General features: G+C 40.8%; 1 protein-coding gene across 8 annotated transcripts in view; it reads left to right on the top strand.

Annotated features, from left to right (window-relative positions):
* LOC128697225 (pre-mRNA cleavage complex 2 protein Pcf11) overlaps nt 1-22,761 on the top strand; it is a 171,365-nt gene that overhangs the window by 71,350 nt on the left and 77,254 nt on the right. For 5 of the 8 annotated variants that reach the window (XM_053788815.2, XM_053788810.2, XM_053788813.2 and 2 more), the window contains 2 exons: nt 1,909-2,010; nt 10,817-11,777. In XM_053788815.2, coding sequence (XP_053644790.2) covers nt 1,909-2,010; nt 10,817-11,777 — 1,063 coding nt within the window. The remainder of the gene's footprint in view (nt 1-1,908; nt 2,011-10,816; nt 11,778-22,761) is intronic. The other 3 variants (XM_053788816.2, XM_053788812.2, XM_053788814.2) reach the window with 1 other exon arrangement.

Genomic DNA, 22,761 nt, shown 5'->3' with positions numbered 1-22,761 from the left:
GGAATGAAATAGAATGACTTGGAGAGTGTATAAATCTTTAGGGGAAGGAAGGCGGGGTAAGCATCATCCTAGGAAAGGTTGGAGGGAAGGGATAAAGGAGGTTTTTGTGTGTGAGGGGGCTTGGACTTCCAGCAAACCTGCATGAGCATGTCAGGAGCGAGTAGAGACAAATGGTTTTTATGAGTTGACTTGCTGTGTGAGCGTGAGTGTGAGTGTGAGCTAGGTAACATTTATGAAGGGATTTGGGGAAACCAGCAAGCCGGGCTTAAATTCTGGAGGTGGGAAGTACAGTGCCTGCGCTCTGAAGGAGGGGTGTTGATGTTGCAGTTTTTAACAGTAGTGTAGGCATTCCTCTGGCAAGACAGTGACGGAGTGAATAAAGATGATAGTGTTTCTTCCTTTTCGGGTCACCCTGCCTTGGTGGGAAATGACAGACATGTTATAAATATATATATAGTGTATAGTTAGCAAATTGTTTGATGGGAGTAAATTTTGTCACTGAGTGTTGCATAAAAGCATAAATTTGACACTTGTGTTCTTTGACTATAACAATGTGGAAGCGGTAGGAATCATAAGTGTCATACCTTGTCATTCATTGCAGTGTGGTGAACATGTTTATTCAGTGACCAGTAGAACAGTAATTTAATCCAGGATTCCTCCACCATCTTCATGATGAACCAAACTTGGGAAAGTGTGAATAATTAGTGTGGTTTCTCTTTGCTTTTTCTATATCTTTTCACTAGAGAGAGACTAGAAAAACGGCTGGAGTCTTGTCTCTTTCAAGAGCTGAAAACAGTGTGGCAGCTCGTTTGCAGTGTAAGCTGAAAAGTTTAGTTTAATCTTTACAGATCTATGAGATGAACCTGGGATATTAAACAGTGGCTTATAATAATTTGTTGTAATGATTAAGGATTTTGACAAAGTTGCCAACAAAGATGTAAAATGAAACCCCATACAATAAGAAGCATAGCCAATAAAGCACACACACACGTTAGCACCAGATGTATGCAAGCAGAATGCTACATTTAGTAGATAGGATGAAAGTAACTATGAAATAGATGTCGGTCATAATTGAAAAGGGCAGTAAGTGGGATAAAAGTTTGAGACTTATGTTTCAAGGAAATACATAAAAGTGCGTCCATCAGCTCATACATGAACACTGCGGTGCGGCTGTTGCTATTTTTTTAAATTATATTATTGTATTACTAGTTTCTGATAATTCAGTGCAACTAATAGTCTGAATGATTGGGTGTCTTCATGTTCTGAAGATACTTCAATGAGTCCATTGTGTGAGCATAACAATGGCGAGAGAATGCAGTACTGTACAGTATTGACTTGATGTAAGGATACCTACTGATGTATGTGTACGTTTGTCCCCTTTCTAAGATAGAATATTGCATGGATGTAATTAATGAACAACAACAGTATGGGAGTTGTATTATAAATTCATGATTTAATGTTTCAATATTTATTGGTAAATATTACATATGTATATTGTGATAATGCTGCAGAATAAATATGCAGTCTCATATTTTAGAGGATATTTCATTTTAGGCTTCATATATATAGTTGTTAACTGGATTGTATAAAGAATGTATTGATTTATTTAACGCTTTAGGCTTTCAGGTACGATTTATTATTATAAAAGTTGGTACTTTAATATTTTTTTTCTTTAAAATGTAATTGTGTGTTCAGCTTTTCCTACCAGTTATCCAGAGAAATAAAAAAATTTGATAATTTTGTGATATATGTTACATGAAGTGTGTTAAGATTATCTTTGTAAGTGAAGCTAGGAGGCAGCATCTACGGGTAATGGCCACTAACAGCCATTCTTTTGCCCTCTCCTCCCACCCTCTTGTGCCCCCTCCCCTCTCTGCTGCTGCTGCTGCTGCTGCTGCTGCGGTATAGGCCAAGCCCATCGATGACCCCACTATATCCAGGGAACGACGCTCCGAATTCCTGCGCTCCTACAAGATAAAGAAAAAGCAGCATATTAAGGAAGAATCACAGGTCTATGTCAGCCTATTATTGTTCAGACTCGTCTTTTTTCTTGCATATACATTATGTGGAGAAGACTGATGTTTTTTTGTATTATTTTTAGAGGATTGCTTCCTGGTGGAGGGAATGAACAAGTAGTTTGGCTTTATTGCAAACAAGTTCAATGTTCTTGGCACACACTTGCTAATTTTTTTCATGCATAATTTGTAATTAATACGGCCTGAAGTTGCACTAGTCGTAATATATAATGATAATTATACTACTTTTCAAAGGAATGTATGGGTAGATATAGGTATTTTTGGTGTCTTAAAGAGTATTTAATGGGAATGAACTTTCCTAGCATGCATGATAAAACAGGTATGGTAGTGGTGAACTCACATTCCTTGTTGTTGGCACACATTTTGGCTTGGGTTTTGCTGTGGATATATTTCTATTGGAAAGTTTGACTAGGACACTAAGAAATCGCTTTGCCAAACTTGTACAATACCGTATATTATATGTTTAAAACTTCACACTGAAATGTGTAGGTGAACAGTATTTGGATAAAGGTAAAGTAGTTTTTGTGGCATTTATGGATTTGGAAAAGGCGTATGATAGGGTGGATAGGGCGGCAATGTGGCACATGTTGCAATTGTATGGGAGGAAGGCTACTGAAAGCAATGTAGAGTTTTCACGAGGATAGTGAGGCTCAGGTTAGAGTTTGTAGGAGAGAGGGAGATTATTTTCCAGTAAAAGTAGACCTTAGACAGGAATGTGTGATATCACCATGGTTGTTCAATGTATTCATAGATGGAATTGTAAGAGAAGTGAATGCTCGGGTGTTGGAAAGAGGCATGGGGTTAAAAGATAAAGAATCTAAACACGAAGTGAGAGTTGTCACAGTTTTTCTTTGCCAATGACACTGTGCTTTTGGGAGATTTTGAAGAAAAGTTGCAGAGGTTAGTGGATGAGTTTGGTAGGGTATGTAAAAGAAGGAAATTAAAAGTGAACATAGGAAAGAGTAAGGAGGTAATGAGGATAACAAAAAATTTAGATAATGAAAGGTTGGATATCAGATTGGGAGAGAGAGAGTATGGAGGAAGTGAACGTGTTCAGATATTTGGGAGTGGACGTGTCAGCAGATGGGTCTGTGAAAAATGAGGTGAATCGTAGAATTGATAAAGGGAAAAAGGTGAGTGTTTCTCTGAGGAGTCTTTAGAGTCAAAGAACATTATCCTTGGAAGCAAAAAGGGGAGTGTATGAGAGTATAGTCATACCAACACTCTTATATTGGTGTGAAGCATGGGTGGTGAATATTGCAACAAGGAGAAGGCTGGAGGTAGAGGAGATGTTGTGTCTGAGGACAATGTGTGGTGTGAATATAATGCAGAGAATCCATAGTTTGGAAATTAGGAGGAGGTGTGGGATTACTAAAAGTATTTATCTAGAGGGCTGATGAGGGATTGTTGAGGTGGTTCAGACATTTAGAGAGGATGGAATGAAATAGAATGACCTGGAGAGCACATAAATCTGTAGTGAAAGGAAGGCAGGGTATGGGTCGGCCAAGGAAAGGTTAGAGGAAAAGGGCAAAGGAGGTTTCCTGTGCAAGGGGCTTAGACTTCCAGAAAGCATGCGTAAGCGTATTAGATAGGAGCGAGTGGAGACAAGGTGGTTTTTAGGAGTTGATGTGCTGCTGGAGCGTGAGAAAGGTAACATTTATGAAGGGATTCAGGGAAACTGGCGTGTTGGACTTGAATCCTGGAGGTGGGAAGTACAGTGCCTGCACTCTGAAGGAGGGGTGTTGATAAGCTGCAGTTTTATAACTAAGTGTAGGCAAGCCTCTGGCAAGACAGTGATGAAGTGGATGATGATGAAAGGGTTTCTTCATTTCTGGGTCACCCTGCCTTGGTGGGAAATGGCTGATGTGTAATAAAAAATAAAATAAATAGCTTATGAGAGTAATGCTGAACGGCAAGACTTACCCATAATTATGGAAAACAAGATACTATGTCCAGATCAAATCTTTATTTAAAGATTTATTAAAGGTCTACTTAGAGTGAAACTTTTGTAAACTAAAGTTTGCTCTACATATAATGTCTTCCCATCATTTTTGTTAGGTAGATACTTGTATACTTGACTGGGCAAAACCCCTTGTGATTTTTGGCTGGAAAAACCAGGGTATGGGTGGGGATTGAACTCGTTGCAAGTGACTCACTTGGTGCGAGTTCAGTTCTGTACCATATCGTTTGTTTGTAATTGTGTCACTACAATTTCACAAGTCATTTTTGAATATTTTTTCCCTGCAAGGATGCATACGTACATGAGGCGTTAAATAATTGTTTAATGCTGCTTGTGGTTGAAAACAGTGACATCGTTGAGAAGATTTCCTTGATTTATTGACCATTTAGCTAAAATGGATCAGTTGTATACCACAAAGGAGTTTACATTCAGACATGCAATGTTATGGCTTATGACAGCATGGTTATTGCAAGGGTAGTTCTCACTGAAGGTGGTTTGCACGTTAATGAATTACCAAGCCATATTACTGCAAGGTGTGAATGGCGTGGCAGCTTTGTTTCTCCAGTCTAGACATATTTAATCTAGAAAAGTGGGAGAAAAATGTGATGAATCTCGTGGCTTATTTTGCTCGTATAAGAAATTACTAACACTTCCTAAGATTGCTGTATGTATGTATTATAGTGAATGACAAGTTGTGTGGATAGGAGTCATCCTAGGAAAGGTTGCAGGGAGGGGGGTGAAAGAGTTTTTGTGTGCTTAAACATTTTCTACCGTTCATAGACTGCCACCATGTTTACATCTTGATTGAGACATTAACATACAGGTAATCCTCGACTTAACAATGGGGTTACGTTTTAACAGACCCATCATAATTAAAAAATATTATAAGTTGAATATGAGTATGGTATGTTAACCCTTTCAGGGTCCAAGGCCCAAATCTGGAGTCACGCACCAGTGTCCAAGAATTTTCAAAAAAACAATGTTATTTTTTCTTATGAAATCGTAGAGAATCTTTTTGTGAAGGTAATAAAACAAAAAGTACGAAATTTGGTGGAAAATTGACGAAATTATGCTCTCGCGAATTTTGATGTGTCAGCGATATTTACGAATCGGCGATTTTGCCGACTTTGACTCCCATTTTAGGCCAATTACATTATTCCAATCAACCAAATTCTTAGCTATTTCACTAGTATTACTTCTATTCTATCGATTGAGCACAAAAAATCGCCAAGTCAACTGTTTCAACTACAAAATAAAGTGATCGGAAATTGTTAATGTGGCCAATTTAACACAAAGTTCAAAATATTCCAATTTCAAAATAGGGTCCAGAATGAACAATGTAGGCATTCCTGGCACTAAACTAACATTTCCTCTGTTCATTAGTTATGTTTTGAGGCTTTACAAATAAATTCCATTTTGATTTTTTATTCACATAATGAATTTTTATTCACACCAAAAAATAGAAGATTTACTGTTATGCAATACTGTAATAATTGTATAAATATCATCACCATATTTGTGAATGTATATTAGACCCACCAGCTGACGTGTATTAGACGTGTGAGGTCGTTTGTTTACTCTTGAATATCGGCAAAAAGTTAACATTTCTGCTACTTTGAGCTCAGTTTCAAGCCATTTCCAGTGCTAACACCAATCAAAATCATCTCTATTTCTGTAATATCTCTACCATTCTATCAAATGAGACCAAGAAATCGCAAATACAACTATAAAAAACATACGAAAAAACACTGCAAAGTTGCTGTTTTAATCGAAAAATCATGATTTCATTTTTTTTCTCTCATTATACACAGTGTGCTGCAGGATCTGTTTTATGTGGTGCACACATACCACATAGATGTATTCTCTCATATCTAGGCCCAAATGTACCACTCACAGTTTATCAGAGTGAGCTGAGCTCATGGCGTAGATCTACGGTTTGGACCCTGAACGTAAAGCCGTAGATCTACGGGACGGACCCTGAAAGGGTTAAATAAATAAGTAAATAAATAACTAATGTCTCAGAATAAGTAAATAAATAATTACTCTAAATTGGGAATTGAAAAATAAATAAACACAATTTACGGACTTGCTGCCTTCATGCTAGGTAATTATCTTCAGTTTCCTCTCCAAAATAGTTATTGCACCATCATAAGTCGAGGAGCACCCGTATAGTGATGTGTTCAGCAGCTCTTGCTCTATTATATATTAAATAAACAATAGTATACTTTGTGGCATTTTTTCCCATTAGGCGCATATGTTGTGTTTAGCTTAACACATACTGGTATGAGCATTGTATTAACATTGTAACCAATTCGGCAATACAGTTTGTTAAATTCTCATTAGGAAAAAATATCTACGAAATATTTCTGCAAATATGTGGTGTATTAAAATGCTGTTGCATGGCAGGAATGTGTCTATGATAATGTGGAAAGCAAAGAAAACATTGTAGTAGAATTTCTGGTATTAATAATGGAGTACATACACTAGGTGGTACAGTAGATTTGTTGGTATTAATTGTAGCACTGGGTATTAATTATATAGTTACAGTATTATTGTATAGTACTAAATAGAATTATTTTAGTACTGGGTAGTACAGTAGAGTTGGTGGTGTTGTAGTACTGGGTAGTACAGTAGAATTGTTGGTGTTGTAGTACTGAATAGTACAGTAAAATTGTTGGTGTTGTAGTACTGGGTAGTACAGTAGAATTGTTGGTGTTGTAGTACTGAGTAGTACAGTAGAATTGTTGGTGTTGTAGTACTGAGTAGTACAGTAGAATTGTTGGTGTTGTAGTACTGAGTAGTACAGTAGAATTGTTGGTATTGTAGTACTGAGTAGTACAGTAGAATTGTTGGTATTGTAGTACTGAGTAGTACAGTAGAATTGTTGGTGTTGTAGTACTGGATAGTATAACAGAATGGTTAGTATCAACCCTTAAACTGTCCAAACATAGATCTACGTTTGCTCGCATAGCGCTCCGAACATAGATCTACGTTTTTTTTTTTGTTTTGACATTATTATGTAGAAAATCAAGGGCGGAGCTCTACGTGCGCAAACGTAGATCTATGTTTGGACAGTTAGAGGGTTCATTACCAACAGAATCACAATTTGTTGGGTAATAGTTGTCATCTGTTTCTTGTGTCTTACTGTCTTAAGCGTCTTTTTCACATGTATACTAATAACATTCCTTCTCTCCTTTCATTCTTATTTCATAGGATGATGTGATACATATGCAATCACAAAATCAACACACTATGTAAATCTTAGATAAGTTTGGGTCTCTATTGACCATTTCCCACCGAGACAGGGTGACCCGTAAAAGAAGAAACACTTACATCATTACTCACTTCATCGCTGTCTTGGCAAAGGCATGACAATACTACAGTTAAAAAACTGCATATATCTACACTGCTCCTTCAGAGTGCTAACTAGTTTCCCTGAACCCCTTTAAAAAAAATAGACAATTCAAAATATGGTACAGTTCATAGCCAACCTTTCAGCGAAGGTCGTTTGAAAGTTGGAACAAGAGTGCAATACATAAGTTCTGCTGAAGTCATTTATTATTTTTGTATAATTGGTGAGAGTTTTGGGGATTATCTCCTCTATGGCTACGTGTGTTACCCGTATGGTTGGTACTTGCAAGTTGTAAGCTAGCATAAACTGATTAGAAATTAATTTAACTTTTTATTGGGCTAGTACACAGATGATTGTGTTCAGCATGCTAGTATCAATTTTTTGTGCCCTCAGACACAACACCTGCTAATATTTATGACTTCAGCTCAACTGTTTGGGTCTCCTACAACCTCCTCATGCCTTCGAAAAAATCTAAGGCCAGGCGGGTTCATGCAGTGGATCATAGGGTGACACTGCCTTACTAATGTATTGGGAGTATACCTGGAGGTCATTTCAGGGACCAACACCCCTCATGGCCCGTCCCATGACCTGGTCAGGACCTGACCAGCCCTTTTGGGGAGGTACTGATTTTAGGTACCTGTCCAAGCTCCCTCTTGAAGACACCATAAGTAAACCGTGAATCCAAGAGCTGTTGTTCCACCACCAGCTTCCCTACCAGCAAACAATGAAGGGAACTGCCAGCAAGATGCCTTATTCATTCTAAATATATTACAGTTTCATGATACAATGGAAATGAGTCAATAAGCACACTAATACTCACATACTTCCACATTCTGAGCAGTATTACATCTCATAACTATTCCTTGTACATATTGTTTGAAGACCAAAGTGATAAAAAAAATGGTTTGCTTGAATTTATACTGTGCATATATTGTATGTAGAGCAATATCAGGCTATACATTTTCTCGTGCTTGAAGTACTAAAGTGCCTTGAAACCCATCTAATATAAGCCAGTGTACATAGTGTTAAATATTATAGCAAACTTAATTTGACATTAGTAAATTGTAAAATGTAAATATCACTGGCATGTTTATGCCAGTTTTTCTTAGATTCCACTCATTTTAGTCGTATTCAGATCATAAGAATGCACAATTTCAATCTAAGAAAATAAATATTTTTTTCAAATCCCCAAGCTGATATAAACCAAGGCTTCAGTGGGCCACAGAAAACTAAGTTTCAGTGACGATAAATTCCAGTAACAGTTATGGAATAATTGAGGACACAAAAATTGCAATGGAGTACATATATAAGTTTACACAACAGAGTGAAAGTCTAACTCGAGGGACCTGAGAGAGTGTCAGAAGATCTTGCTTTTATGGATAACAACAGTGTCAATACAACTGCAAGGAAAATGATTGGCTGGATAACTAGAACCTTCAGTACAAGAGTTAATGATGATAATCATTTATTCTTTCTAGACTTGAATACTTCTGTTCTTACACTTCCCATTTTAGGGCAGGTGAAATTATAGGTCTGGAAAACATAGAGGGAATTTTTACTGCTCGTGTATATTAACTCAACCACTTAAATTATTGGCAGTGTTTGAACTTTCTTGAACTGTATTCATTGGAAAGTAGGCAAGAAAGATGCATCATAATATATGCCTGGATGATTCTAGAGGAATTGGTCCTAAATCTGTAAGAAGCTTACCAAAATATTTCCAGTGAAAAGAAGGGGTGCATTGAAGGATGAAGTAAATGTAAAGAAAGCAAGAATTGTCAAAACCCTCCCTACTCCATTAAAGAGGAAACGTGACGAGTTCAAAGTCAGTTTCGGATCAATTGGGCTGTGGTGCACGTGTGTGCCACTAGCACCAACAGCCTGTTTGATCAAGCCATCTACTAACAAGCATGGTCTGAGACTGGGTCATGTGGGTGTTGATCCCTGAAACCCTCTTAAGGTAAACGTCAGGTCCTCTACCTTAGCTACAAGTTAAGAGATTCCTTTGTTTTGTCATTTTATTTTGCCTGTTCCTGGCCTTTTCTGCTTATCCCTGTACTTCATGTGTCCTGATTATTCCCCATTGGTTTCCTTATCTCCCTCTTTCTTGTTTCTTTGCTGCTGCTGCTTTTCCCTTTGATTTTTATTTCACCATGATTCATCCACCGTCCAGTTCTTTTTGTAATGTATGGCGGGCATTTCACATTTATACATTTGTCTTCAGTTAATATCTGTAGTTAGCGTTGATATGAAAAGTGAGTTACCATGTGTCAAAAGGCTTCGTTAAGTGTGGTACCGTAAACCAGAAAGTGTTAACGAAAACAAATTCTGTAAAATATGCCACGTAATTTCCTTTTTATACTTAATAAAAATTTTTATATGATTAAGTCAAACAATTTATCTAAGGAGTGTAATGAGTTTTAATCATATTTGTTGCAGTATACCATGACTAATGTTTTCTTTGGTAACACATTTATCCATTACATACAGCACATTCTTTCCAGTGTTCTACGTTTTCATTGTCTTCAAATTGAGCCACAGTTCATTATGTTCCAGGCACTGGTGATTGTCACTAGCAGATGGAACAATCACTCAGTTGAAAGTCAACGAAAATATGGAACACTGAAAAGAAGTGCTGTTTATGTGGGGCATCCTGTATTTAAGTTAAGGTGGTAGAGGTGTACTGCTTGTATTATAGCTTGCATTTGTTTGTAACCTAAGTATTAAGTGTAAATAATATTGTGGTTACTAGATTAGCATCATGTGTATGTAGCATCACCAGAAACTTGACTTGTACTTTCTGAATGTCTAACAGAACTTCAGTATTTTAAACAACACTGATCCCCACTGGATCCTTCTGGGTCTTTTAGTTTTTCAGTTGCTTTTGTTGAGGTGCTTGTGTTTACTCTCAAATGAAAATGCTCTGTATCACGAGTTAGAATTTGTAGATGTTCTTGATGAGCAAATTTGCACATTTTAAAAACTATACATCACTTTTCTTCCACTTCTATAACTAGTTAAGTGCCAGTTAATTTTATCTCTATAATTTAATGGTAAACTTTGTTATTCTAGTAATTTACATTAATTTGATTCTTTGTTAAAGTTAGGCTTTATGATTACTACACCAAACAGACTTCTTTACGTTGTTCATATAATTGGTATAAAATGTATGGTTGCAGTTTTCTATACTGTTGAATAATTAACTGTAATCTGTTATACTTTTCTTACTTGTTCTTCTAGTGAAATATTTAATTGTTTTGTTTTTAAAAGATTTGTTTTTGTCAAATTTTGGTAAAATAATTTCTGTTGAATCATGAAAGCTAAATTATCATATAGATACAGATAAGCAGTGCTAAAGAAATAATCAGGTAAATGAATTTGAATGGATCAAATATTACAACCCTTAAATAGTTGTTCAAATTTGTATTACGGTTTGTTCAATTTACCACAAGTATTTATACCCCACAGGTGAGTTCAACCATCCATGTGGACCCACGGCGTGTCCACCAAGTGCTTCCTGTGGTTGCTGCGTCTAACCCAGTAGCAACACAGGATCCTAGACGAGTTGGTGATACAACGCGAGATCCCAGGTTAATTGTTGAAAATAACCGCGATCCAAGGATTGCACTGGATGGTTCGCGAGACCCCAGATTGAATATTGAAAATTCACGGGATCCACGGTTGATTTCGGCTCTTTCCTTGAATAGTACAAAAACTGCAAAGTCGAGTGAAGTGCCCGTTCTGTCCTCGCGTGATCCTCGAGTGGCGAACAGTGAACCAGTGAAGAAGGATGAAGAGGAAAAGGAGAAGAGGGAAAAGGAACGGGAAAAAGAGAGGGAGAAGAAAGAGAAGGAAAAAGAGAGAGAAAAGGAGAGAGTGAAGGAGAGAGAGATTGAGAAAGAGAGAGAGGACAAAGAGAAGAGAGAAATTGAGAAAGTGAGAGAAAGCAAGGAAAAGAAAGAAAAAGAGAGAGAAAAAGAAAAAGATAAGGAGAAAGAAAAAGAGAAAGAGAAGGAGAGAATAAAAGAACAAAAAAAGAAATTAAAGGAATCACCGTCGAAAGTTAAAAAAGAGAAGGAAGTGAAGCCGGTCAAGTCGGAGACGAGATCTACTCGGTCAATCCATCGGGCAAAAGACAAAGAGAAAAAAGAGAAAGAATCTCCCATGTCATCGTCATCACCCAAGCCAGATGTTGGCCAGATAAAGAAACCTCTGGAGGTTCCTACACCTGACACCACAGAACACACAACAACATTCAAGAGCAACAGGAGGAACAAGCAGCGGACCTACAAGCAGCGGGATGAGAGTCCCGAGAGGGCCGAATCTCCGCCCAGGAGGAAGCGCTCGCACGAAGAGACACTCTCTGACTCGGACGATAGTGACCATTACGAGGCAAATAGACCTAACCCTGCATTATACAATAAACCTGGTGAGTATAGGGGTAGGTTGGAGTGGGAGGACGTGAGCAGGCAAGCACACGCCAGGCTCGCATATGTCAAGCAAGATTGTTCGCTTTCTGCGAAGCTTGTCCCTCACGACAAGTTCTCTGTCTTCTGCTGGAAGTCTTTTCCAAGTGTAAACTGTGCATTTATAGATTGTTATATTGTATATTTTAATATTATTTACGTGTTAGTGTTATTAAGATTTAAAAATATATACAGCTTTACATGTGCAGAAATGTTAAGGTTAAATGTTCTATATTAATCATATTTATTTGTAAAAATAGCTTATTGAAATAAAACCCATCCTTTATAGATTCGTTTTATAAACGGTTACTGGATTTCTTGGATGTGTTCTTTCATTAATTTGTCATATTTCATTTTTTAGGGAACAGTTGTGTTGTATCCTTCAATTAAAATTGTCATTATGTCCTTTTGGGAAATTTTCACGAGTTGTGTTGCTGAGCCAAATATTATTTAAAAGCTATGAAATATAGATGAAGCTGTGTATAAGAACATTTAGAGTATGTATGAACAAAATTGGGCATTGATAATTAAGCTCAGTTTGTAATCGAAGCATGCGAATGTGACACTTTGTCTTCGTGGTGGAACACTTCAGCACACTACTACATACTTCAAAATTTAGTGTCGCATGATTACGGCCGGTAGTGCATTTTGCACTGTCTACGACATCTCTCGAGGAGTTGCAGAATACCTGAATTGTGAACGCAGCCACCAATTGTACCCATACGCGAAAAAGATAATAGGCTTGTATTACAAGAATGAAGAGCTATCCTCTGTATAGCTGGAAAGACGCATAGCAGGATGTTGATCTGTGAAAAGTTTGAGAAAGCTGTGTATATCACCAAGAAGTTGATGAAGGCTTAACTGTTGCTAATTCTGGGGGTCATTGGCCCCATGGCCTAGTTTCTGACTGGGTATCCCTGTTGGTGGCCTGATCGGTTAGGCTGTTCGTGCTAGTAGAACCTGGTCTAACATAGGTACAGGTGCACATCCCTTTATCCGAAACCCTTGGGGCCTGTACTGTTTCAAATTTCAAAATGATTCTCAACGCCGCCACGTGGCAGCGTGACCCAGCACAGAGATGACTGACGCTCCACACTCCGTGAAGAAACTTTGGTTTTCGGAACTTTTCGAATTTCAAATTTTTGGATAAAGGGATGTGAACCTGTACTCAGTGTTTTCCCTGTTTTTCGTGTTTAGGAAATTGTTGAAGGAAAAAAAAAAACCCTCGACTGAAAAAATGGGTATTCTCCATGCATTATACAGTGACAATACTTTAATAATTGAAAATTAGAACATGACAAAGATAATGATTTGGAAAGTATTTTTGTGATTGAGTTACTGTATTTATTTAATGAGTTTCATGAGGTAGTGGGTGTACTGTGAAAGTGTGTTCAGTGAGTGTCAAACATACCTGAATGATGGAGCAGTGCAGAGTGATGTGAGAATTGCAAGGATGGGGTAATGCACAGGTGTGTAGTGCGGTGATGGACCAGTGAATGAGAGTACATAAAAAGGATGGGGCAGTGAGTGAGGTGAGTGCATAGCAAGGCTGAGGCAGTGAGTGAGGTTAGTGCATAGCAAGGATGGGGCAGTTTATGAATGTGATGAAAGGATAGAGCATTCTGGGAACCAACTGCTGGAATGGAGGACTGAACAATGCAAGAATTATATAAAAGCTCCTCTTCAAGGGGGGCTCCTTGGCATGGTGAAGAGGCTCTTGGTCTGAGGAATTAGACCTGTCAGTCTCCTTCCTCAGACCAAACCTAATTAACCCCCCAATCCCCTCTTCCCTCTCCCATCCTCCCCTTTTTCCTTTCCTCCTCCTCTCCACCCCTCTCTTTTGCCCTTCCTTTTTGGCCTTTGGGATTTTTTCCCACAGGCGCGCTAGTTCCTAGGTAGGGGAAAGGGTACCGGGGTCCATCCCATTCCGTTGATGTTCTTGGCGGTGGCGTAGTTTGCCATGGAATCTGGATTGCCTGGGGATGTCCCGATCCCTCTCCGGTATCCCGGAGGGTGGCTTTGGGTGTCTTTCGGGCAACGGGCTCATCTCTGGAAGCCACCTTTCGGATTTCGGGGGTGGTGGCCGAAGGAGGTATGCTTTGTGGCGGATATCCGGCCACCCTCTCTTTTGTCCACCGAGGTAGCTTGGCAGATGTGAGGTTGCTATCCTGGATTGCTGGTTTACTGGCATGATGGGTAGGGTATGGCACGGTTTCCATGCTGCATCTGCGCTACTTGCGGTGCTGAGGTCCTCTTGGGCGCAGAGGGAGATTTCTTGCCCTTTCATTTCTCCTAGGAACTATCCCTCCCCGGTCCCCCCTTTTTTTTTCTTCTTTTTTTTTCTTCTTTCTTTTTTTTTTCTTAAAAACAAAAAGAAAAGTAACCTAACCATGAAGTACCCAATCCATGACCCCGCTACCCCTGGGCCCCTTATTGTTACCACACCCCGTTCTGACCTCGCCTCATCTTTTGGCCACTCTTTGGACATTCCTAAGGCCCCTGTACCTCTTGCTGGTGCGGTTTCCTCACCCGCTTCAGGTACCGGGGCTTCCACTGACTTCTTCGATTTGTCTGGCCTCCGCTCTCCTTTGACTATGCTTCCGGCTTCTCCCTCTATGGTGCAGCGATTTTCGAATCGCCAGCCCGTCCTACGTCGGACTGACTCTGGTCCCACTTCTAAACGTCAGTGACAATCTCCTAATGATGTTACTTCATTACCTTCCCATTCTACTCTGAAAAGACCGACACGTCATGCACTCCCTCTCCACACTCGGTTTCAGACCACACAATGGACTAAATTCTTTACATTAAGATCGACTTCTTCTACTGCCTATCTTTCCGACCATAGTATTGGCAAAGCACTCCTACGCCACGTTGGTAGAGATATTTCCTTTCATGCACTTAAGAGTGGTACGTGCATCATCACAGTCCAGAATTCTACCCAAGCTCATGATCTTTCTCTTCTTTCACATATCGATACTATTCCTATCACTATCGAAAAACATCATTCCCTCAATTCTTGTAGTGGTACTGTTATTCTGCCCCATACCAGAGTCCAACAGAATTTCCAGACATATGGCACTGACATTCTCGAACAGCTGGAACTCCAAGATCTCCCAATTCTCAAGGTAGACACTTACGTTCTTCCTGCCCGCGGGCAGGAAGCTCGTTTAACTTTTGACAACCGTGAACTCCCATCCTCTTGTTTATGTAGCAGGATATCGGTTACAAGTTCAGAAGGTGATCCCTACACCGCAACAGTGTAGGAATTACTGGCGATTTGGCCACCCAGCAAAATATTGCAGATCTATAGCCGAATGCCCAGTCTGTGGTGCCGATGATCATTCTAATATGTCTTGCAGTCGAACTCGCTCTTGCCTTAATTGTCATGAGGCTCACCCTTCGTACTCTCACCGTTGCCAAGTCTACTTAAATGAGCGGGAAATTCATTGCCTCAAAGAGGCAGAAGGTCTCCCTTATGCTATGGTGGTTTCTCGTCTCCGCCTCCAAGGGAGACTGCCCCGTGTTTCTTATTCTCGTGTTTCAAAGCGTCCCCTGACTTCTGGGGTCACATCTTCTGCAGCCTCCTCTGCGGTTGCCAGTCCCATAGTCACTCCTGTATCTAATTCTTTTGCTGTCCTGGGCTCAGACGTCCCTACTTCTTCGTGTCCTCCCTCACAAACCCCGGTATCGACAAGACCTCGTACGACACCTCCTCCCAATCGTCCCTCTACTTCTCAGAGGCCCAAAAAATCTCCTTTAATCCCTCCTTCCCTTCATCCACCTCCACATTTTACCTTCCTGGTCTCTGTACCTGGGTCTTTTCCTTTCACTGGCTCTGTTACAAGTGTGGAGGTTCATCATCCTCCTCGTACTGTGCCTTCCTCCGCTGTGCCCTCCCAAGTTTCTTTCTCTTCTGCCACCTCCCAGGTTTCTGCCTCTTCTGTCCCCTCCTACACTTCTCCAGTTCCCTCCACCCTTTTGCCCTCCCCCCTACCTTGGTACAGTCCATTACAGCTCCGATCTTTACTCAAACTCCTCCTCCTTCCATCTCCAATGTTGTCTCCCATATGACGTCTCTGAACTCCGAAACACTTGAAGCAATCTCTGAATATATTGCAGAGACCAAACCATCATTGGACACTGATCCACCCTCTGTTCCATCTCTTTCCTCTTCTCCATCTGCACAACTCCTTTCTTCACAACGTACCGTTCCTTTGCTACTTGAACGTTTTCCTTTGCCACCGCATGTGGACTTTTCTAACCCCTCTAGTCTGTAGGATTTCAGGTATCTTTATCGTTGCCAATCATGGCCTATTTACAGTGGAATATTCGCGGCCTCGGGTAATCAGGGTGAGCTTCAGATGTTGCTCTCCCAGTTTTCCCCTGTTGGTGTTTGCTTACAGGAACCAAAATTACACTCTACTGTTATCTATCCTATCTCAGGCTATAATTTATTGTATTCTTCAGATCCTTTTCCTGATGGGACATTTAATGAAAGTGCCCTTCTTCTACGCACTGATATTCCGTACCATCAGCTATTTGTTCGTACTTAGCTGCACTACACAGCAGCCCGTATCCACTTGCATAGGTGATATACACTCTGTTCTTTGTATCTCTCTCCTTCTCGGGCATTATCTATCCCAGATATTGCCTTTCTTGTTTCGTCATTACTGCCACCACTTCTGTTACTTGGTGATTTTAATGCCCATCATTTCCTCTGGGAGGTTCTCACTGTGATTCCCGTGGCATTCAGTTAGAGGCTTTTCTTGCTACCCACCCCCTCCATGTTTTAAATACAGGTACTCGCACCCATTTTGATCCTCGGACTCATACTCTCTCTTGCATCGATCTCTCAGTCTGCTCTTCCTCCGCCGCATTAGACTTCACCTGGTCTGTTCTCCTGGATTTACATGACAGCGATCATTTCCCAATCATTCTTACTTCCCCTTCATATTCACCACCTCTTCATATCCCACGCTGGCAATTTGATCAGGCAAATTGGAACCTTTACTCACAACTAACTGTTTTTAGTGAGGTTCCTTCTTCATCCTCCATTGATGAGCTTTTACACCTCTTCTCGTCCTCCGTTTTAACTGCAGCTTCTCATTCTATACCCCAAACTTCGGGCAGGCATTCTCAGAAATGCGTGCCTTGGTGGTCTCCTGCTTGTGCTCATGCAGTACGTTTGAAATGCACTGCATGGGGCAGGTACCGGTACAATAGAACCACGGAGAGACTTTTTGATTTTAAGCAGAAGTGTGCGATCGCTCACTGTGTCATCCGTGACGCTAAATGCTTTTGCTGGCGAGATTGTCTTCACCATCACCTCTGCTTCCTCTATGAGTGCAGTCTGGAAAAAAGTATGAAAACTAAGTGGTAAATATTCTGACCCGGCTCCTGTTCTGCGGGTTGCCGGTGTTGATATAGCAAACCCACTAGACGTTGCCAATGAAATTGGCAATCTTCTGGTCCGTATTTCTCAGGGGCTCCATCTATGCCCCTCGTTTCTTTCCTCAAAGTCTGCCAGAGAATTAGCACCCTTGGACTTTTCTTCTCTCAGAGAAGAACAGTATAATGTGCCTTTTACACTTCAGGAACTGGAGGCAACACTCTCAGCTTGCCGATCATCGGCAGCTGGGCCCAACGACATTCATATTCATATGCTACAACATTTACATCAGTCAGCCCTTGCAGTCCTATTATGCCTTTTCAATCTTATTTGGTCACAGGGAGTTCTTCCACAGCTGTGGAAATCTGCCATTGTTCTCCCTTTCCGCAAACCGGGTACTACGAGACATGAAGCCTCCCACTATCGTCCCATTGCTCTTACCAGTGCGGTTTGCAAAGTGATGGAACGCCTGGTAAATAGACGTTTACTGTGGTATTTAGAGAGACACAACAGTCTCTCCACTCATCATATGGCTTTCGTAAGGGCCGTTCTACCTTAGACCCCTTACTACGCTTGGATACGTATGTTCGTAATGCCTTTGCGAATAACCACTCAGTTATTGCCATATTTTTTGACCTTGAGAAGGCATATGACACAACTTGGAGGTATAATATTTTGGCCCAAGCCCACTCCTTAGGCCTTTGAGGCAATCTCCCATCCTTCCTTAAGAACTTTTTAACTGACAGACATTTCCGTGTTTGGGTTAATAATGTGCTCTCTCCGGACTTTATCCAAGCTGAAGGTGTCCCCCAGGGATGTGTTCTGAGCACAACACTTTTTCTCCTTGCTATAAATGATTTGGCCTCTAGTCTTCCATCAAATATTTGGTCATCACTCTATGTTGATGACTTCGCTATTGCATGTGCAGGCGCTGACTGTCACCTCATTACAGTTTCTCTCCAACATGCGGTCGACCGTGTTTCCAATTGGGCCACCACACATGGGTTTAAATTTTCCAGTACCAAAACTCGCCAAATTACTTTCACTAGACGCTCTGTCATCTCCGATCATCCTTTGTACCTCTATGGCTCCCGTATCCCTGAACGTAATAGTCAGGTTTCTAGGCCTCCTCTTTGACCGTAGGTTATCCTGGAAACCTCACATTACCTCTCTGAAGGCAACTTGTCACAGCTGGCTGAACCTTCTTAAAACCCTTGCTCATCTTTCATGGGGAGCTGATCGTCGAACTCTCCTTCGCCTACATTCCGCCCTCATTTTATTGAAACTGATTATGGTGACCAGATCTATTCAGTGGCCTCTCCTGCTACTCTCTCTAGCCTTAACCCCATTCATCACCAAGGATTACGTTTATGCCTTGGTGCTTTTCGCTCTTCCCCTGTTGAGAGCCTCTATGCAGAAGCGAACGTTCCATCCTTATCTGATCGCCATGATGCCCATTGCCTTCGCTACTATGTACGCTCTCATGATCTCCGCAATCCTTCCATTTATAGAATGGTCACCGATATTAGTAGACATTCTTAATTTGTTTGCCGCCCCTGTTTGCTCCGTCCCTTCGCCTACATTCGCTCATGTCTTCTCTTCAATTACCACCTCTCTATGTTCATGTAGCATCTCACTTTTCCCTACCCCCCTGGGAAGTTCCAGCTGTTCGAGTCTGTTCTTTCTCACTCCCTTGCTCGAGAGCCCAACTGTCTACGGTAGCTTCCCGCTCTCTTTTTCTTGACCACTTCCACTCTTTCTCATTCCATTGCAGTGTACACAGATGGCTCTAAGTCTTCTGACAGTGTAGGATTCGCAGTAGTTTCCAGACAGCGTCGTACGAGGGCATTTACTATCTTCGGCTAGTATCTTTACTGCTGAATTGTATGCCGTTCTTGCAGCACTTACCCGTATTGCATCTATGCCTATGTCATCATTTGTGGTTGTCTCAGACTCCCTTAGTGCTTTACAGGCTATACAGAAATTTGATACACCTCACCCCTTAGTCCTCCGTATCCAACTTTGGCTACACCGCATCTCTTCCAAGCATAAAGATATTGTTTTTTGTTGGGTCCCTGGTCATGTTGACGTACAGGGCAATGAACAGGCAGACAATGCTGCGTGGTCAGCAGTACATGACCTACTAATTTCATATAGAGGTGTTCCATTTCCAGACTATTTTGCTGTAATAGCTACCCGCCTTCATACCCGTTGGCAACAACGTTTGTCAACTTTAATCAGTAACAAACTTCATTCTATTAAACCGAGCATAGGTTACCGGGCCGTCTTCTTGTCATCAGTGTCGAGGTTGGGAGACTACTCTCTCCCATCTTCGCATTGGCCCTACTCGTCTTACTCATGGTTATCTCATGGAGAGGCGCCCTACTCCTCTCTGTGAGAATTGTCAGGTTCCATTATCGGTTAGCCACATTCTATTAGACTGCCCACTTTATCAACGAGCACGCAGAATATACCTCCAACGTCGTCTTCGCTCCGCTGCTCTCTCTTTGCCTTCCCTTCTCGATGATGGACCCACCCTTCATCTGGACTCTCTCATTGACTTTTTGACAACAACTGACTGACTTCACAAACTCTGATGATACCTTCAGCCCTTTCTACCTCAATCTCTTGCTACCCTCTATCCCCGCACTATCCCCTGCCCCGCTGTTTTCTGTAACCTACTGATCATCCCTCCCCCCTTCTACCGCCCAATACCCTCGCTTCCTTCCCTACCCTGCAACGCTGTATAGCCCTTGTGGCTTAGCGCTTCTTTTTGATTATAATAATAATAATATACAAAAGCTGACTGTGAAGTATAAATAAACCATTATAGAACAGGAAGGAAGTTGCCACTCGTTATTGGGGCTGATATTAACTTGAATAAATGGTAGAGTTAGGAAATTTTGTATGATGCCAACAAGATGGTTTAATTTTTTATGTATTTACTGTTGGGGTGTGGATAGTAAAAAGAGACAAAAAAAAGTGCTTGTAATGAGTGAGTAACACAGATTAATATGAAGATTGTTATGGGAAGCACTAAACCCTTAGGGGGTCTTAACGACTGGGAAAGGCAATCAGGTTCGATAAAAGGAAGGGAAGGACAGGTCTATTTCCTTGGATCAAGAGCTTGCCAGCATCAAGGAACCTCCCTTGAGGGGATTTGAGAGTAAACAAAGTTTGTGTAGTGACTTTTCAAGAGGCTATGTACTAGACTGTTTGATGTGTTGGCAAAATCTTGGCATTCAGAATTGGCAAAGCTCTCAAGACTACTTTTAAAAATGCAAAAGTTTGTGTGTGTGTGTGTGTGTGTGTGTGCATGCATGCGCATAATTGTCTGGGTTTGAGAAATATTGGTCATTTACTACATGCAACAGTTTCAGAAATGAAACATGGATGTAGGTCTTGATATGTATGTATATGCCTGGTTTTCAGGGCAGTGTCTACATACAAAGGGCAGTTAAACATGATTCTATTGGCCAGAAGTTAACAAGTTGAATCTCAAGGCACCAAACAACATTAAAAGAGCTTTTAAATTAATTCTCGGGTATTATCATACCTTGCGCCCTTGAAGGAAGATGCCTTGATGTCGTAGAGGGGCTCTTGAGCCAAGGAACTGGGCTTATCATTTCCTTCCTTGGATCAAACCTGAATCTCTCCCATTCCCAAGGTGCCACATAACCCCTATGGGTTTAGCACTATTTCCTCATTAAAAGTAAAGGTTTGTGGGATGAGAAAGGGAGGGGGGGGTAGTTGCCATTTAAGAATGGATATTCTAGGGTGGTTCTCTAATTTTTGTCCTGCCTCTTTAACTTTTGCATCAATGTACCACATCTGTTTTCACTGTGTCGTTGTCCAGTTCCTTCTACTTTACCAATCCCACCCTTACGAAATGTTTTTAGTTATCCTCGTACAGGAGGGTTCCGCTATACAGCAGGTCAGGTTCCAGGCTACTGCTGTAAAGTGAAACGGCCGCCGCCGCAATTTTTTCCCCTTTCTAAATGCACATGAAAGCCTGATAACACGTTTACAATACAATATATTAAGTGAGCATTACAGCTAGGCCTAAAAAAATGCACATACAGTACACACATTACTTAAAATATGGTCGTCTTTAGCTTATAGTGAGTGGCAATATATTTATTGCAGGAAGTCTGAATAAATGAAGAATGGGTATAATTGAAAACTGCTGTATTAGCAAAACACCATAAAGCAAAGCACTGTAAAGTGGGGCCCTCCTGTATATTACTTGGGGGTGTTTTCCAGCCACACACTCCTTTATTTTCATCTGTTGGTTTAAACCCTATTCTTGTTTTGTTTATTGTCATCATACTGTTTGTTATTTGTTCCTTTGGAGAGACCGTACCTAGTTCTTGCATTTCCTTCATAGCTCATTCAACTCGAGTACCATCCTTTTTTAATAGGTGCAAGTCTCGTACAAGCGCTTCATACATGATATAAAGTATTGAATGTGTGTGTCTCCAGTTTCTGAATCTCACTTGTATGTTTGCAAACACAGCCTCTTGTTGCTGGCAGTTTGTGTTCTTCAAGGAACAAATATGTGGAAGTTATTCTTTGTTCATTCATATGTTTATTTTGTCTGACTTCAGTTTATTCTGTTTCTCTAATGGTCGTAAAGCATGACATTTTTAAACTCATGGGGGCTTTTTGTGAGGAACTCAGTTTTTTCTAGTTATCAGAGCATTTTTGCAGTCCTCCCCATAATTTATGTCTACCTGCCTACCTACCTGATCAACCAGGCTGTTACTGCTGACTGCACGTAGTCCACCTTATGAAACACTGCCCGGCTGATAAGGTTCAAACTTCAGGTATCAGTTCAGCTCTTGCAGACAACTAGGGGTCTATTGGTAACTCCTCTTCTGCGTAGTGGAAGGCTGTTGAACTGTCTTGGGTCCCAGATACTTACTGTTTCTTTTAGTGTACTCAAGTTGTCCCTATTTTTCATTGAGGGTATGTTGCACCATTTACCTTGTCTTTTGCTTTCCTAGGGAGTGATTTGTATGTGCAGATTTGGGGCCAGCTCCTCTAGGATTTTCCAAGTATAAATTATGATATATCTCTCTCACCTCTGCTTCAGGGAGTACAACGGAAGGAAGGGGTAAGGGAGGTTTTGTGGGTGAGGGGCTTGGACTTCCAGCAGGCGTGCATGAGCGTGTTCGATAGGAGTGAATGGAGACGAATGTTATTTGGGACCTTATGATCTGTTGGAATGTGAGCAGGGTAATATTTAGTGAAGGGATTCAGGGAAACCGGTTATTTTTATATAGCCGGACTTGAGTCCTGGAAATGGGAAGTACAATGCCTGCACTCTAAAGGAGGGGTTCGGGATATTAGCAGTTTGGAGGGATATGTTGTGTATCTTCATTCGTATATGCTTCTAAACTGTTGTGTTCTGAGCACCTCTGCAAAAACAGTGATTATGTGTGAGTGAGGTGAAATTGTTGAATGATGATGAAAGTACTTTCTTTTTGGGAATTTTCTTTGTTTTTGGGTCACCCTCCCTCGGTGGAAGACGACCGACTTTTAAAAAAAAAAAA

Source organism: Cherax quadricarinatus, chromosome 89 (assembly GCF_038502225.1).
Source record: "Cherax quadricarinatus isolate ZL_2023a chromosome 89, ASM3850222v1, whole genome shotgun sequence".
Classification (NCBI taxonomy): Eukaryota; Metazoa; Arthropoda; class Malacostraca; order Decapoda; family Parastacidae; genus Cherax; species Cherax quadricarinatus.
This window is presented reverse-complemented; position numbering and strand designations above follow the sequence as displayed.